The sequence below is a fragment of the Heliangelus exortis genome, chromosome 1 (genome assembly GCF_036169615.1).
Source record: "Heliangelus exortis chromosome 1, bHelExo1.hap1, whole genome shotgun sequence".
Lineage (NCBI taxonomy): Eukaryota > Metazoa > Chordata > Aves > Apodiformes > Trochilidae > Heliangelus > Heliangelus exortis.
The window spans coordinates 156857951-156871589 of record NC_092422.1 but is presented as its reverse complement, the minus strand read 5'-3'; the positions used below and the strand labels follow the sequence as shown (position 1 = coordinate 156871589).

The 13639-nt window shown below is 39.8% G+C and overlaps 1 protein-coding gene across 3 annotated transcripts in view; it reads right to left on the bottom strand.

Annotated features, from left to right (window-relative positions):
* Nucleotides 1-22: 22 nt before the first annotated feature.
* The window catches only part of PARVB (parvin beta), a 61135-nt gene continuing 47518 nt past the window's right edge, over nt 23-13639 (bottom strand). For all 3 annotated transcript variants that reach the window (XM_071733271.1, XM_071733273.1, XM_071733272.1), the window contains exons 9-13: nt 13433-13494; nt 11939-12007; nt 9796-9897; nt 6127-6199; nt 23-3671 (exon numbers count right to left, since the gene is read on the bottom strand). In XM_071733271.1, the coding sequence (XP_071589372.1) occupies nt 3595-3671; nt 6127-6199; nt 9796-9897; nt 11939-12007; nt 13433-13494 (383 nt within the window). In that variant the 3' untranslated portion in view covers nt 23-3594. The remainder of the gene's footprint in view (nt 3672-6126; nt 6200-9795; nt 9898-11938; nt 12008-13432; nt 13495-13639) is intronic.

The following is a 13639-nucleotide window of genomic DNA, read 5'->3' as shown; positions in this document are numbered from 1 at the left end:
AGCAAAAGAAAGATACAGAAAACCAAGCAATCATTATTTATTTATTCGAATAAATAGTACAACTGTCACAAACCATGCATAACACTCCTGATGTGATTTTTAGCAAACATAGCATTGCATTGTAACTTGCTTACAGTACACAACTCCTGTCACAAAGCTGGATATCTCCAGCACATGACAAGTTCAGAATTTTATCTGCAAGGCCGGTTTTTAGTAGTTAGAAATCCAGAGTAAACACTGTTAAAAAGAGTAGAAAAGACTCTTAAAAATATATTAATACTGAAAGCACTGAAGGAAGAGAGGTAAGAAATCCTATAAGGTTTAACCAGATCATTTTTTAATCTGCCACTGTTGGTTTTTCATCTTGAAAAACAGGACACAGTGGAGGAGCATCTGGTCTACTTCTGTGGTAATATAGCTCACTGGAACTGAGTAGGTCAAACAGATGCACCTGAAAAGAAAGTTGTATGGACTGGAAAATACAGACTTTCATTAAGCACTTAGAAAAATGGAAACCTTAATGCTGCAAAGCATTCAGCACTCCAGATGAAGTCAACAGCATTCAGATCTACCCCACTGGCATGCAGGGAACATACCTAAAACTCCAATAACACAAAGAGTTCAAGAACAACAGTTTTAACATTGACTTATCTTTTTGAAGAGGAAAAGAAGTATCATGCATATGTAACAGAAAGGCATGACAAAAACGAGTGTTTAGGGAACCTTTACAGACATTGCTCCTCCTGGAAACTGGACTGATTGGGATGAAGCTCCAGTTCAGTTAAATCCATCCTGTTTCCCATCCGGTTAACAATAAATACAGCATTTATAGGAAGGGTGATCTGGCTAGACAACAAGGAGCCAAGGAATGAAAAATGTATTTTTCGTGTACAATATTTACCAATAGACTTAAAACGATAACAAAACAGGATATGACATGTGCCCTCAACCTGCTCAAGGCACCAAGCCTGCAGTCTTGCCTGACAGGGATATCGATGGGAGGAATGCTAAAATGGACCCATGCCTCAGGTTGTAGGGGAGGGAGTAGGAGACTTTCTGCAGAGTGAACAGAAAGACAAAGTTGAACAAAACAGGAACTCTTAAAATTTGGAATTATGTTCTCATATGCTCACATGCAATGAAGATGCCAGCTGTATAATCTCATCTCAAAACCAGCCATTCTCCCTCCCAAAGCCAAAAATTGCTCTAATCCATCTCCTCCTGTTATTTTCTGTTTGCTTTTGATACCAGTACGGCTTGCAATTCCAAAAAACAGATTCTCTGGAGATCTTTCCCAGCAGTTTGCCAAATATAAACAGCAATGGCCTTTCCACATCACCTGAAGGGAGGTGGCTGGAATGACAGCTCTTTAACAGATTTGTTTCCCACAAATACACTGCATCAAACTAAAAGATTGAAAGACCTTTCAGTTCAATCACCTTCCAGCCTCATAATACCCCTATTTCACAGCACAAAAAGTTAGACCAATTTCATTAACTTGCCAGAAGAGCTGACCCACCAGGCCTTAGTGCCTCTGCAAGTCTCCTCTGCAATAACTGCATGGAAGAGTCTGGTGGCCCCATGTGAAATTCAAGTCCATTTGTTTTAGGCTTTGTGTAAACAAGGAGAGGTCAGCTCCCTCCTAGAGTGCAGGCAAGCAATGATTCCCCACAGAACCCACAAAACAGATGAGTTCTGAATTTTTCAGTGAAAAGGCAAGTTCCTTCCATCTTTGTTTTGAAGGTATGAGGGGAGGTGACCCAAATAGTTCAAATACTAGAACTCAGAACCCAAAAAAACAAAACAAAGATGCAGAAGGCCCTTTCTTCCTTTTGGGATTAAAAAAATGTTTAAGGAGGGAAAGAGAAAATCCCTGTTTTAATATTATACCATTCAAATAGCATGTTTCCTCTTGAACACAAGGGTAAATAATAATATTTGGTGTAAGAAATCCATTTTTAGGGCAGGAAGATGCCTACTTAAAACAGGACTCAAGTGGAGCAGAGAATTACTACCTGCTTCCTCTTCGGGGCACCCTGCCTAATGTTTCACACAACATCACAGCTGATCATAAAAAAAAAAAAAAGGTGTTGCTGCTGTGATGCATGAAAGCAGCAGTCAAACCTCTCCCCTATGCCCTCCAAGGAAAGATCTTCTACTATATGCAGATCCTACAAGTTTACTCTGTAAATTATAATCCGACTTCCTTCGCACAGCTCTTCTCAAAAAATCTCTCAGACAACTCATGCTCCAGCTCAGCCTTCTTGTACACACATACTGCTGCACCAAGTACATCACCAGCCAGGAGCAGCTCTACAGATTACACCTCATAAGTACAATGAGGTAACTAGAGTCTACTGGATAAATCTAGCAATCTTTTTTTAAAAAACAGATTCTCACTAAAATCCATAACAATTTAAAAGACAGGAGTAGGTCAGAGCCTAGCAGAGTATTTCTTGGCACAGCAGAGGGCAACTCAATGAAATTATTTTGAAACATAACTGATCACTGAAGAGCTTCAGATTTGAGTGCTAACCATTGGCTTGCACTATGTATACCACATATATGCATAGCCCAGTGCAATCCATAAACAGAAGCAAGCTCTTAGTTATGGAGAATTCAGTTTTACTCTTTAGGAAAGAAAAATACATAAAACTCTGTTTATAAAAGCCTGATCCCCAGAACTGTACAGCTGCCATTAAGTCCAACAGGAATGAATCTGACCCTTTAACTTAGCTATGTAAAATGAAGAGCCAGTCTTTAAACTGCCAAGCTCATTATTCTCTGTGTTTGTTTCAGAAAAGACGGGGAGAAAAATGCATTAAGCCAGCTTGTGCCTCTCTGACCAGCCCCCGACTGACCTGACTGAAGCTGTGTGCTTAAAGGATGACAGTGGCTCTAGAAACCAAATATATCCTAGAAAGGAGAAGAAATAAAAAATGGACATCAAAAGATTAGCTGGTTATCCCATTGCAAGACTTACTCTTTGTAAACACCAAATGAAAGTAACACTGAGTAGCAAGAGGTTAACACAAAACCTGAAGCTTTTGCCATCAGCTTCATATAGTGCCTGCAATTCCCCTCAGTCTCACCAACCCAACAGAACATATAAAACATTATTTAACAGAAAAGGCTCAGCTGCTAAATAAATTCCAATGCTGATTTTCAGTCGCTAACACTTAAGCCTGGAAAATTATCAAATGGCAGGCACAACCAAGGACCACGCAAGAGAAAATCTGTACAAGAACCAGTTTCCAGCCATGAGGAAGGTCACAGGTTTTCCTTGCTCATTAAAGTAGTTAGTGGTATATCTCCTTTATCAAATGAGTATTTGTCGATCATAAGAAACAACAGATTCAAAAGAATTTTCTGGTAAAAGTGTCAAATATTTACATATTTTCAAGTGACATAGAGAATACACATGAATTATTTTTAGTGGGATTGTCATACAAACAGCTGCAAAGAGACTGCATCAACCGTAGAAAAAATCTATCAGGTATAGCATAAGGCACAACGGGAGCGTGCAGAGGGTGTGTTTATTGTGATATCTGCCTAAAGGAGTTGGAAGGATGAAGGCCCCAGCAGCTTCCAGGATCATTCAATGTTCTTATACTTTGTGAACAGGTTGTATAGAACTCTGAGGGTAGACTTCAGATCCAAGTTGACAACATCTGTGGAAGAAAAGGAAAGATACTTCATTTGCTTTTTGCTCTCCTTCATTTGCCCTCAAAGGAACCAAGTCCCTGCATCCCTGATCTGGAGGGACCAGCAACAAAAGCCTCCAGAATTCTGATCTCTGCAATTCAGGTTTTTTTAATGTCCCATACGATGCACTTCAAAACACCTTCAGGAACAGTCACAGATAACTTCTCTGGAAAACAGAGGATAATGCCCTTCCTCATCTCAAACTGGTTGCAGAAAAAGTCTACTTCTGCCTGAGACCTGGGATAAAGGCTTTGAGAAATGGTACTGATGGCCACACTGGCCACAGAAGCAGCAAACTAGTAACCCCACCCACTGTGTGAGATACTGAACCTCACACATGCACACCTCTGTAATGATACAGTTCATGAACAAACAAAGCTGAATTCTCTTAGTAGACTCAAAAGCTTTCTGTTATCTAATATTCTTTCTACCATACTAGGCCAGGGCACAGGTCTGGAACAGTACTCAACAAAACCTGTTTTTGCTAGCACATCCCAACCTATTGCTATAATAAAATGCCAAGAAATACCACAGAAACGTAATCCAGGGACTGTAGGGGGAAGCACAGCACAGAGAAAACTGAAGAGGTGGAAGGAAAGGTTGGATTTAATAAGTAAGAAAGGAGAAGGAGGATGAAGCAAAAAATACACAGTAAACAATACACACAGAAGCAGAAGTAAGGCAGAACACACCAACAAAAAAATCTTTCCAAGAACTAAGAAGACTGCAAACCATTAACAGACTACAATTAATGTGAGGCTCAGGGGAAACAGCTACTGCCTGTTTTGAAGAATCATTGCCAGGACCTCTCCACCCTTCCCTCTCACCACATACTGCATAACACCAGTGGTTAGACCTCACCATTTTGTCTTGTATTTTCAGTAACCTCTCAAACTCTCTTTCTACCCTTCTTCTACTATTTTACATACTTCATTTATGATTTTGCATTTGCAAAAGAATTTTCTCCTGCCACACAGGTGGATTACCACCACAGAATTACCAGTAAGGTAACAGCCAGAATCAGCATTGGTTCCTCTGTACCGGACCCAGTTCCCTCATTTAAAATGTAAATTTAGCCATTGGGAACAATGCTTTGTAACAGTCAGGCATTTCAAAACCTGGAAAATCAAGGCAAATATCTGGAGAAGAGACAACTAGCAGCACACCTAACCCACTAATGCTGACAGTCACTTCTTTCTGCCTGGCATTATGAAAATGCAAAAAAAACCCCAAACAAACAAACAAAAACCAAGCCCATAAACCTGACCCAAACAGTCAGCTCTGTAGGGATCAGAGATTTGCAGTGTTCATTTGTCCATTTCATCCCAAACTGTTTTCTTTTCCTTTTCCCACTGAAACCAGGACCATAATCTCCATCTCAGCTGACACAGCTTGAAGAGACACGATCAAGTACTGTAAGGTTCAGTTCCTGCCTCTGGCTGACATCAGTTCAGATGCTATAAACCAAGATCAAGGTGCTGGTGAAGAGAAACAGAGACCTGGATGGTAGTGCAGAAACATCACTGGAAGCCAGAAGCACAGCTAGGAAATCAGGGCATGTCCCAAGGAGAGAGCAGCTGGGTATAAAAGGCAGTGAAGTCCAAGAGCACCAAGAAAGCACCAGGGCACCAGGGCACAAGGGCACCAGAAAGAGCACAAGCAGAAGCTGGGAGGGGGCTCAGACCTGCAGCACTGTTCTGGGCAGGTATGTTCCATCTGCCCTCAAGAAGGCATTTAAGGCTGATTCCTACTAATTTCCAACAGCAATTTGAGCTACCTAACTGCTGCTGATCGCCCCTGCTGATTACACTGAGGAATGAAAGGTATGGGTGGCCCCATCAATAAAAGAAGCAAGGGACCCAACATGTTCACTTGGCAGTGTAATGACATGCCAATTTAGAGTCAGAAAAAATTATTGCCATCACACAGACTGATGTCACACAGTCTTAGAGAATTTTACCTTGGAAATCCCATAGTGAGTTTATGAACCAACTTGAAGCTGAATTAAAATATTCCCTGATAGAAATTACACTTCCATCCCTTGACATTTCAGACCAATTGTTAATTACCTTCTATGTTGCAAAAGTTATACTGTATGTCTAGTTTGACATTTTCCTGACTTTAAGATCATGCTATGCTTTTGTTTGCTGCACTAAAGAGAATGATAGTGCAAGATGCAGCCTCCCTGTGCGGGTGATTACAGCATTCCTTAATGATCAAAGTCTAAAAGGCATATCCAGGAATAAGCACAGGAGAGGATATAACCCAGACAGACAATGAATCCTTTGGAAAACCTTCAAGGGGTGCATTTATGGCTCCACTTTGTGGTACTACTGCTACTGTCTTTGAATGGAGTTTGAAATGCACTTGAATATTATGTCTTTATTATAAACTGTTGAAAGCCACATGGCATGTACATACCCTCAGGGCGAGCTTTTGGTTTCTTCAGTCCTCCATCTTGCATCAGCTCAAAAGCAAAGGAAACATTATGGACCTGAAAGAGGTGAAGTTCTTAGAATCTCAGAGTTATATAGGCATTGGAAGTGTTAAATCAGTTTTTTAAAATGTCTTAGCTTCTCTTTACCTGACATACAGAATGATAATTCTATTTAAATCAATATTAAACATTTACATGCTTAAGTGTGGCAGGAAGTACATACAAGACACTAAGAAATGAAAGCTTGTATCATTACAGGGCAAATATTCACTTTGTTTACCAAGGAATTAATTTAAGATTTCCAAATTTCAGGTGTAAAAAGGAGACTGGGTACCACGTGAACCAGGAAATCCCATTAACCCCCAATCTCAGTCTCTACAGCAGAGGCCAGAGAGCTCCCAGTAACTACTAAAACAGAACTGCATTATCTTGAGTTCTTCCTACCTGTACCCAAGATCAACATTTCTGACAGCAAGGCATGAAATCTCTCGCCCCAGTTACCAAAGGAGGTGACTGAACAGAGATGAGAAAATACATACGGGTATATAGGAAAGAAGAAATAAGGACACTAAAGGGAATTATTTTCAAACATTAGTACTTTCTGTGTTATTATCAGCTGCCTACCAAGCAACATCAACATCACATTGTCAAGAAGCCAGGCTGCTTGATGCATGACCTTGTGCAACCTTGCTTAGTCTTTTGGTTCTTTGACTTCCTCTGCTTGGCAACAGAGAGAAAAGTCAAATTAATTTTCTCTTTGAACCAAATGCTTGAAAAAATGCTTGGTGGTGGCAGTTCCTAGATGGACTGTGCAGTGAACTTGCAAAACAAGCTAGGCACAACGGTACAGAAAGAGATTCCTGAACAAGTCACCAAGATTCACCCATGAACATAAGGTCAGAGGAAAGAAAATGGACAAAAAGGAAAAATGCAAGAAAGTAGGTGTCTTGTTTTAGTCTCTCCTTTGAGGAGCAAACACTATGGTTTAAAAAGATCTGCACAGCAGCTTTCTCCTCTATGCTTACTGAGGTTTAAGCAAAGAAATTTAGATTATGAATTCTGTGTAGTTTTGTTACTGCAAATGACAATTTTGTAGATACACAGCAAAGGGGAGATATTTAATGAAAGCTACTCATCTTGAAAGTCAGGCAGCTACACATACAAAGCTACCCTACAACAAGGAAGAAGGGCCCTGTTCACTGGCAGAGAGGCAGTGGCTCCACACAAAGCCACAAGATTAGTTCAGGAATACTGGGTAATCATTACAATTCAAACAGTACACAACAAAGTCATAACTGAACAGGTGCTGGCTAGAGGTAAACATCCTGCCTTTCTACAGAGGCAAAATTTCAGGATATTAGGATAAAAAAAAGCAAGAGAAAGCTATAAAGGAGAGCTTTTATAAGACATAATAGATAACCATTTTCCCACTCCTCTGTCAAGTTCCTGTGCAGTAGACAACAGTCAAAATCACATAAACACCATGCTTGGAAAAGACCTCTAAGATAACAGAGTCCAGTGGGCAACTCAGGAGAAAAGCACTATGCCCAACAGGGCACATCCTGAAGTGCCATATCTACAGGTTTTTGGAATACCTCCAGAGATAGTGACTCCACCATCTCCCTTGGCAGCCCATTCCAGCACCTGACTACTCTTTCAGTGAAGAATTTTTTTGTAATATCTAGTCTGAGCCTCCCCTGGTACAACTTCAGGCCATATCCTCTAGTCTTGTCATTATTACTTGAGAGAACAGGCCAACACCCACATCCCTACAATCTCCTTTCAGATAGTTCTAGAGAGCAATAAGCTCTCCCTTCAGCTTCCTCTTATCCAGGCTAAACAACCCAAGGTCTCTCAGCCTCTCCTCATAAGAGCTAATTGCCAACCCATCCACAAACTTAACATCTGAAAAAGCCCCTCATAATCAGAGCCTCATTTCCTGCCTTCAGGAAGCTCTCTTAAGCTCCCACATAGCAACTACTCACCCCTGAGAAAGTCAACAAACCCTATGTAGCCTACAGAACCAGCAGGCCCAGAAATGAACTGACATCAGTCTGCACCTGTAATGGTGCTCATTTGGTGCAGCTCAGTTTCTTCTTGCAATGCTGATAGGACCCAGGTAAACCCAGGCAAAGCTGGGTTATTTTACCAGTGATGAAGTCCCATCTCTCAGAGAGAATGTATCTTTGCAGAGGGGTGCTCAACAGCAACAATCTACACTGAAGCTATTATGAAAACCCCACCATTTTAAACTGCCCTCACCTTACAAAGCATTCCAGCTTTAGCTTTTGCCAACATTTCCAGTCCTAACCAAGCCATCTCCTGCTCCAGCTCAACCAACACAACACTTGAATACTCTCGACAGCAGAACCTGGCAGAACAATAAAAAGCAGGGGGCAGATGTGTTACTCCAGCACAACCAGGCTCAGAGTAGTCTGGTACCAGGCACTGAATATACACTGTGCATGCATGTCCAGGAACAGCTGCAGAACGAGGCAAACTTTTTGTTATGACAATAAAATACAGGTTAAGCACCCATCTCATCGTTAACACTGGGAAGGACATAGGACAATGGAGCAAGTGAGGTGCAAGGAGCATGACACTTACTTTATCTCCTTCCAGTTCTAACTGAGAAGACAATTTTGAGATTATGAGAAGGCAATATAAGCCTGCAAAGAATTCATTTTTCTTCCCCAAAAATGGTTAGTCATTCACTCCTTACCAAACAGAAAGAAATATCCAAAACAGGCAAGTTAACACATTCTCTCAAAAGCTAAAGTCAGCAATATTGGCAATGATCCTGCTAGGAACTGGACACAGAACCAGATGCTTGAGCTCCCAAATTGACTTTGGACATGCAATTTTTTGTGTGCTCCTGCCCTAGTAGGATCAGAGCCTCCATCCTGGCTCCATCAGCTTCAAAATATGCTACCTGTGAGCACTCAACATATAGTTTCTAACCCAAGATCATGAGGTAGGTATCACCTCTTCTGCTGCAGTAGCTTATTTACGTATCAAATAATGACATCTGTTTGCAGGAACATTCAATAAATGACAGAAAAAAAAAAACCCTAATGGGTATTAAGCAACTGATACCAATGAGATGAGAGGGCAGCTTTTAGGGATGATATTCCATGAGCTCAGGAAGAAGTTATACTTTCACGTCAGTTTCAATGTACAGGATGAAGCTAAAGCTGAGCTTCCCATTTCTCACTTTTTGTCTTCCCTGCCTATTTACATGGTATATAATAGGCAAGGCCAAATATCATCTCTGCTGTCTGGCACAATATGTGCAACAAAATACTTCAGGCAGTACTACAATTTAATAAATTGCTTTAATTATGCAAAGTCCTATACAATAGAAAGCACTTATTACTGCTTCACTCATTCAAGATATTAATGAGCTTTATGTGCTGTTTGATGCTAGTAACAGAACACTTTTCCCTCTTAACTGTGGGGAATATACCCATTCATTTCACAAGGAATATTTAGTAGTATTCACTATCAAGTGTCATAGCCAGTGCATCTTTGCTACACCTCCTGAAGAGATTATTGGGTTCTAATATATTGGGCAAAAAGAGAAAGGACATAATAACTGGAAAATATAATGTGGCAACAAAGCAAAGAGACTATAACTTGGATTTTCTACCCACCTTTTGATCAAAACTTTCAGGTGTTAAGTAGAAGTTGTGAAGTGGAACAAAATAGTCTTCAAGGAGACCCATGAGTAAAACCAAGTAAACACCATCTGCAAACTAAGTAGAAATACTGATGACATTCTTAGGTAAAAACATCTGTTTTCAAAGAAGCATTCATAAACAAGCAGAACAAAGAAACAAATTATGTACTTTGATTTATACCACTCTTCTTTGCTAACATAAAAGTGTAAGACTGTTGAGGACCCACAGACTGCTTCCTTCAGGCATACCCAAGAACTGATAGCAAGTTTGACAAGTATTTAGGGCTTTGCTTCATCTGCTCCTTGGATTCATCTCTACCTTTGCAATCACCAGAGCAGCTGAGCAAGCTATATCAGTCTTTTCTAATCAGTCTGTTGACATAGATGCTTTCTTGACAGTCTTTAAAGAAAAGAAAAAAACCCCACAGGATACAAGGCTTTCTGCCTACATCTGGTAGCACTATTTCCCTTAGTCTCATTTCCTGAGCAAAATAAGGAAGACCATCAGCTATTGCTGTAGCGTTAACCCATCCCATGCAAGATCATGTGTGAACAACTATTTAAACTACTTTCATGCATTAAATAGCTTTAAGCAGAAGAAATTAAAGGCAATTTACCTGAAAGTACAATTTGTACTTCTTAGTTGTGCAGAGTTTTAAGTCTGAATAGACAAGGACTGAAAACAAGATTGTCCTCTCCAGCCAATTACCTATTTACTAGAATGCTGAATTCCATGGGGTGAGGTTAGGATATGTATGGCTGTTCCTGCTTTTCCTCACATTCATTTTATTTGCTTGAGGAATCTTGCTAAATTAACTACAGTATTTAATATAGCTTTTTTGATTAAAAAAAAAAAAAGACACTGAAAAATCTTTGCACATTATATACTCCCAGTCCTAATTCTACAGCACCTGGTGACTTCAACCACAAGTCCTCTTATGTCATGTGTGCTGCACATTCAAATCTCTGCCCTTATTCAGAACTTGAAATTAGGTCTCCTCTGTCACAGGTAAGAAGTTTAGCTTCACAAAAGAATTTTTTTCAAGTAAAAATAGATTGTTTATAGTTTCTGTCAATACTCAATAATTGCTAAATACCTTCAGCAATACTATCCAGTATTCCTTACAGACAGGATGACTACTTAGACTATTTACTGGCTAAAGTGGATAATGTTACATATTTGTAACAGACTTCCCATTTGTAAGCCTGGTATGTCCTTTGTGACATCCTCTAACCTTTTAAAAAATAAATTGCTGGGTATTTTCAAGGCATTAAGCAATGATTTCTTCTGACAGAACAGATCCAGTCACCCATTTATCTCAGCAAAGCTATATAAAATAGCACTGAATTACTGGTATTAAACTGAGCCAGACTCAAACCAATTATCCATACTCCTGGTATAATTTTCTACATGCCATCTTCTTTTTCTTTTCCTTTTTTTTTTTTTTTTTTTTTTTCCCAGGACAAGACAACCATCTCTCCACAGTTCAGTGAACTCTGGAAAGAGTATCTTCTTCTGCATAGACAACCCTGTGCCTGAAAATTGCTTATTTTCCATAAAGCATGAAGTATCCCACTGACAATGAAATTCACACTCCCTTGAGGTTTCCAAGCATTTTTAGTACCTAATTCTGAGCTAGAGATCAGAGCTCATGATGATATTTCTGTGACATACTGCATGCTGCAGTCCACACTCTTCCCAAGAGCCCTGGGCAGCCAGCTCTGAAGAGCTTACACCAGTTCAGGAGGAACCCTCACAGCTAGAAAAGACACAACCCACCATCCACCCATAGCTATAGCAACTGCTTTGTAGCACTCTACTTTGATGAGAGAGAAAAACTGCCCTGGAATTATATTATATTCTACAGTCATTAATATGGCCCTATTCAATTTCCAACAATTCCACCTTATAATACAAAAATCAGCAGCAATACATGTAAACATGAGTAAAGGCAGCAAGCATCAGTTAACATCACTGCTACTTAAAAGACAGAGCCCTGATCCTATAGATTAATATGCCCAAACATAAACAGTTGCATAACAAGGTTTTATGGAGCAAGGGCCTAAATTTGTAATTTACACAGCTAGATTACATACAAAAAGACAAAGTCTTCTACCTGGGTTTCTAACTCCGTTACTTCCAAATTCAGTTTATTCAAGTGTTTGTTCACAAAGGTGATCAGAGACTGTAAAAAAAAATACAGCAGAGTAAGTGACATTAGAGTCTACAGTCAGTATCTATATGAACATAAATTTCAAGGCATTCTTTTCAGCTTAATAAAGATGCACATGTGCTATTAGCTTTTCCATCAATAAGTACAAAAAACTGAAAACAGCTCAGTCATTTTTATTGTACCATATGCCAGAAGTCACCAGATGGTGCTATTACATACAGATCACTTTTTATTTTTCCTAGTACATAAAGCCCACTTCAGCATTTGTAGGAAAAAGCTGCAATGGCATTGATTCTTTTGTACATTCTTTGTGAAGATGAAGCAAGCAGTAGGTGTGTTTACTGTCCACACTTATCTCTGCAGGTTCTTGGAGAATTTCCACTACCTGGGAGCAAGGCATGAGCAGCTAAGACTCCCAAGAGAAGACAGTGCACTATTTGGCACACACCTCTGGTGGAGTGATGTGTGCATGCCAATTAGCAAATTAGATTTGTTTTATAACCCAAATTTCTGTTCCTGCAGGAAGCAGACTTGCAAGATCTTTTTACTATGAATCAGGTACATGCTGATGCATGTATCATCAAGCACGGAGATCTGTCAGCCTGCTCATAACACCTCCAAAAGGGACAGAGAGTTTGGTGTAAACACTTTAATTGCACGGATAGAGTTAAATTAATTCTCTATCAATTTCAAAGCATCATTTTAAATGCATACATCCTCTGTTTCATACAGAGCAAAGGGACAGATTACACATCTTTGCATACTACTGCTCTAACAAATAGCTGAACAGCCACACTGGAAAAGCCACACTGGAACCACATGAAGTCACTACCTTATACGTTCTCCAAAACTAAAAAGAGCTGGGGGAGACCAACAACTACTTTATTCATCCACTCTGCCTAGCACAAGGAGCCATGTCAAGAATATGTCTAGAAAGGTGTGATTTTTGGTGATGCTCAGCCTTGGAGGACAGGCCAAAGGACCATGTAAATTAGTGTTAAGAAGAAGAGCCCTGGGGACAAGAGCGACTCTTCTATAAAAATCTTTATATTTAGCAAATTTATTTATGGGTGAAATACATTTGAGGATACTGTGGAAAATATCTTTCAGTTGTGGAAGAGCACTTTCAGAATAGGAATGAGATGAAAATCAAACACCAAGTGCTTCCTTGGGAGACTGAGGCTGAAAGAAGACACCTGCATGACTCTGGCTGCTGGATAATTTGGACTGAATTTAGCAGAGGTACCTAGAAAAGCCCTGGCCAATACAACAGAGCAATGAGTCAAGCCTGACCAAAGACCTGACATTGAAACAGTGATCTTTGGGGGATAAACATCCTTTTCACTATTCCAGTATCCTCCTTTGCAATTTACAAGATCTTTCTTGAGATAGTAAATAATAAATATATACTAATAAAATTTTGATTTTACTTTTTACCTTTTTGACTACGCTGAGTTTGTCTGGTGCATGATCAAACAGTGTGTCGAAGGCATCACGCTCTGATTATAGAGGGGGGGAAAGAAAAATAAAATCAATATCCCTTCAACATCCAAGTGTGGGAAGCAAGTTATGTGACCCAAGCTTAGAGTTCTTAGACAATGAGGTAACATAGGCTTGAGCTAAAAGTAACCACCATAATTTGGT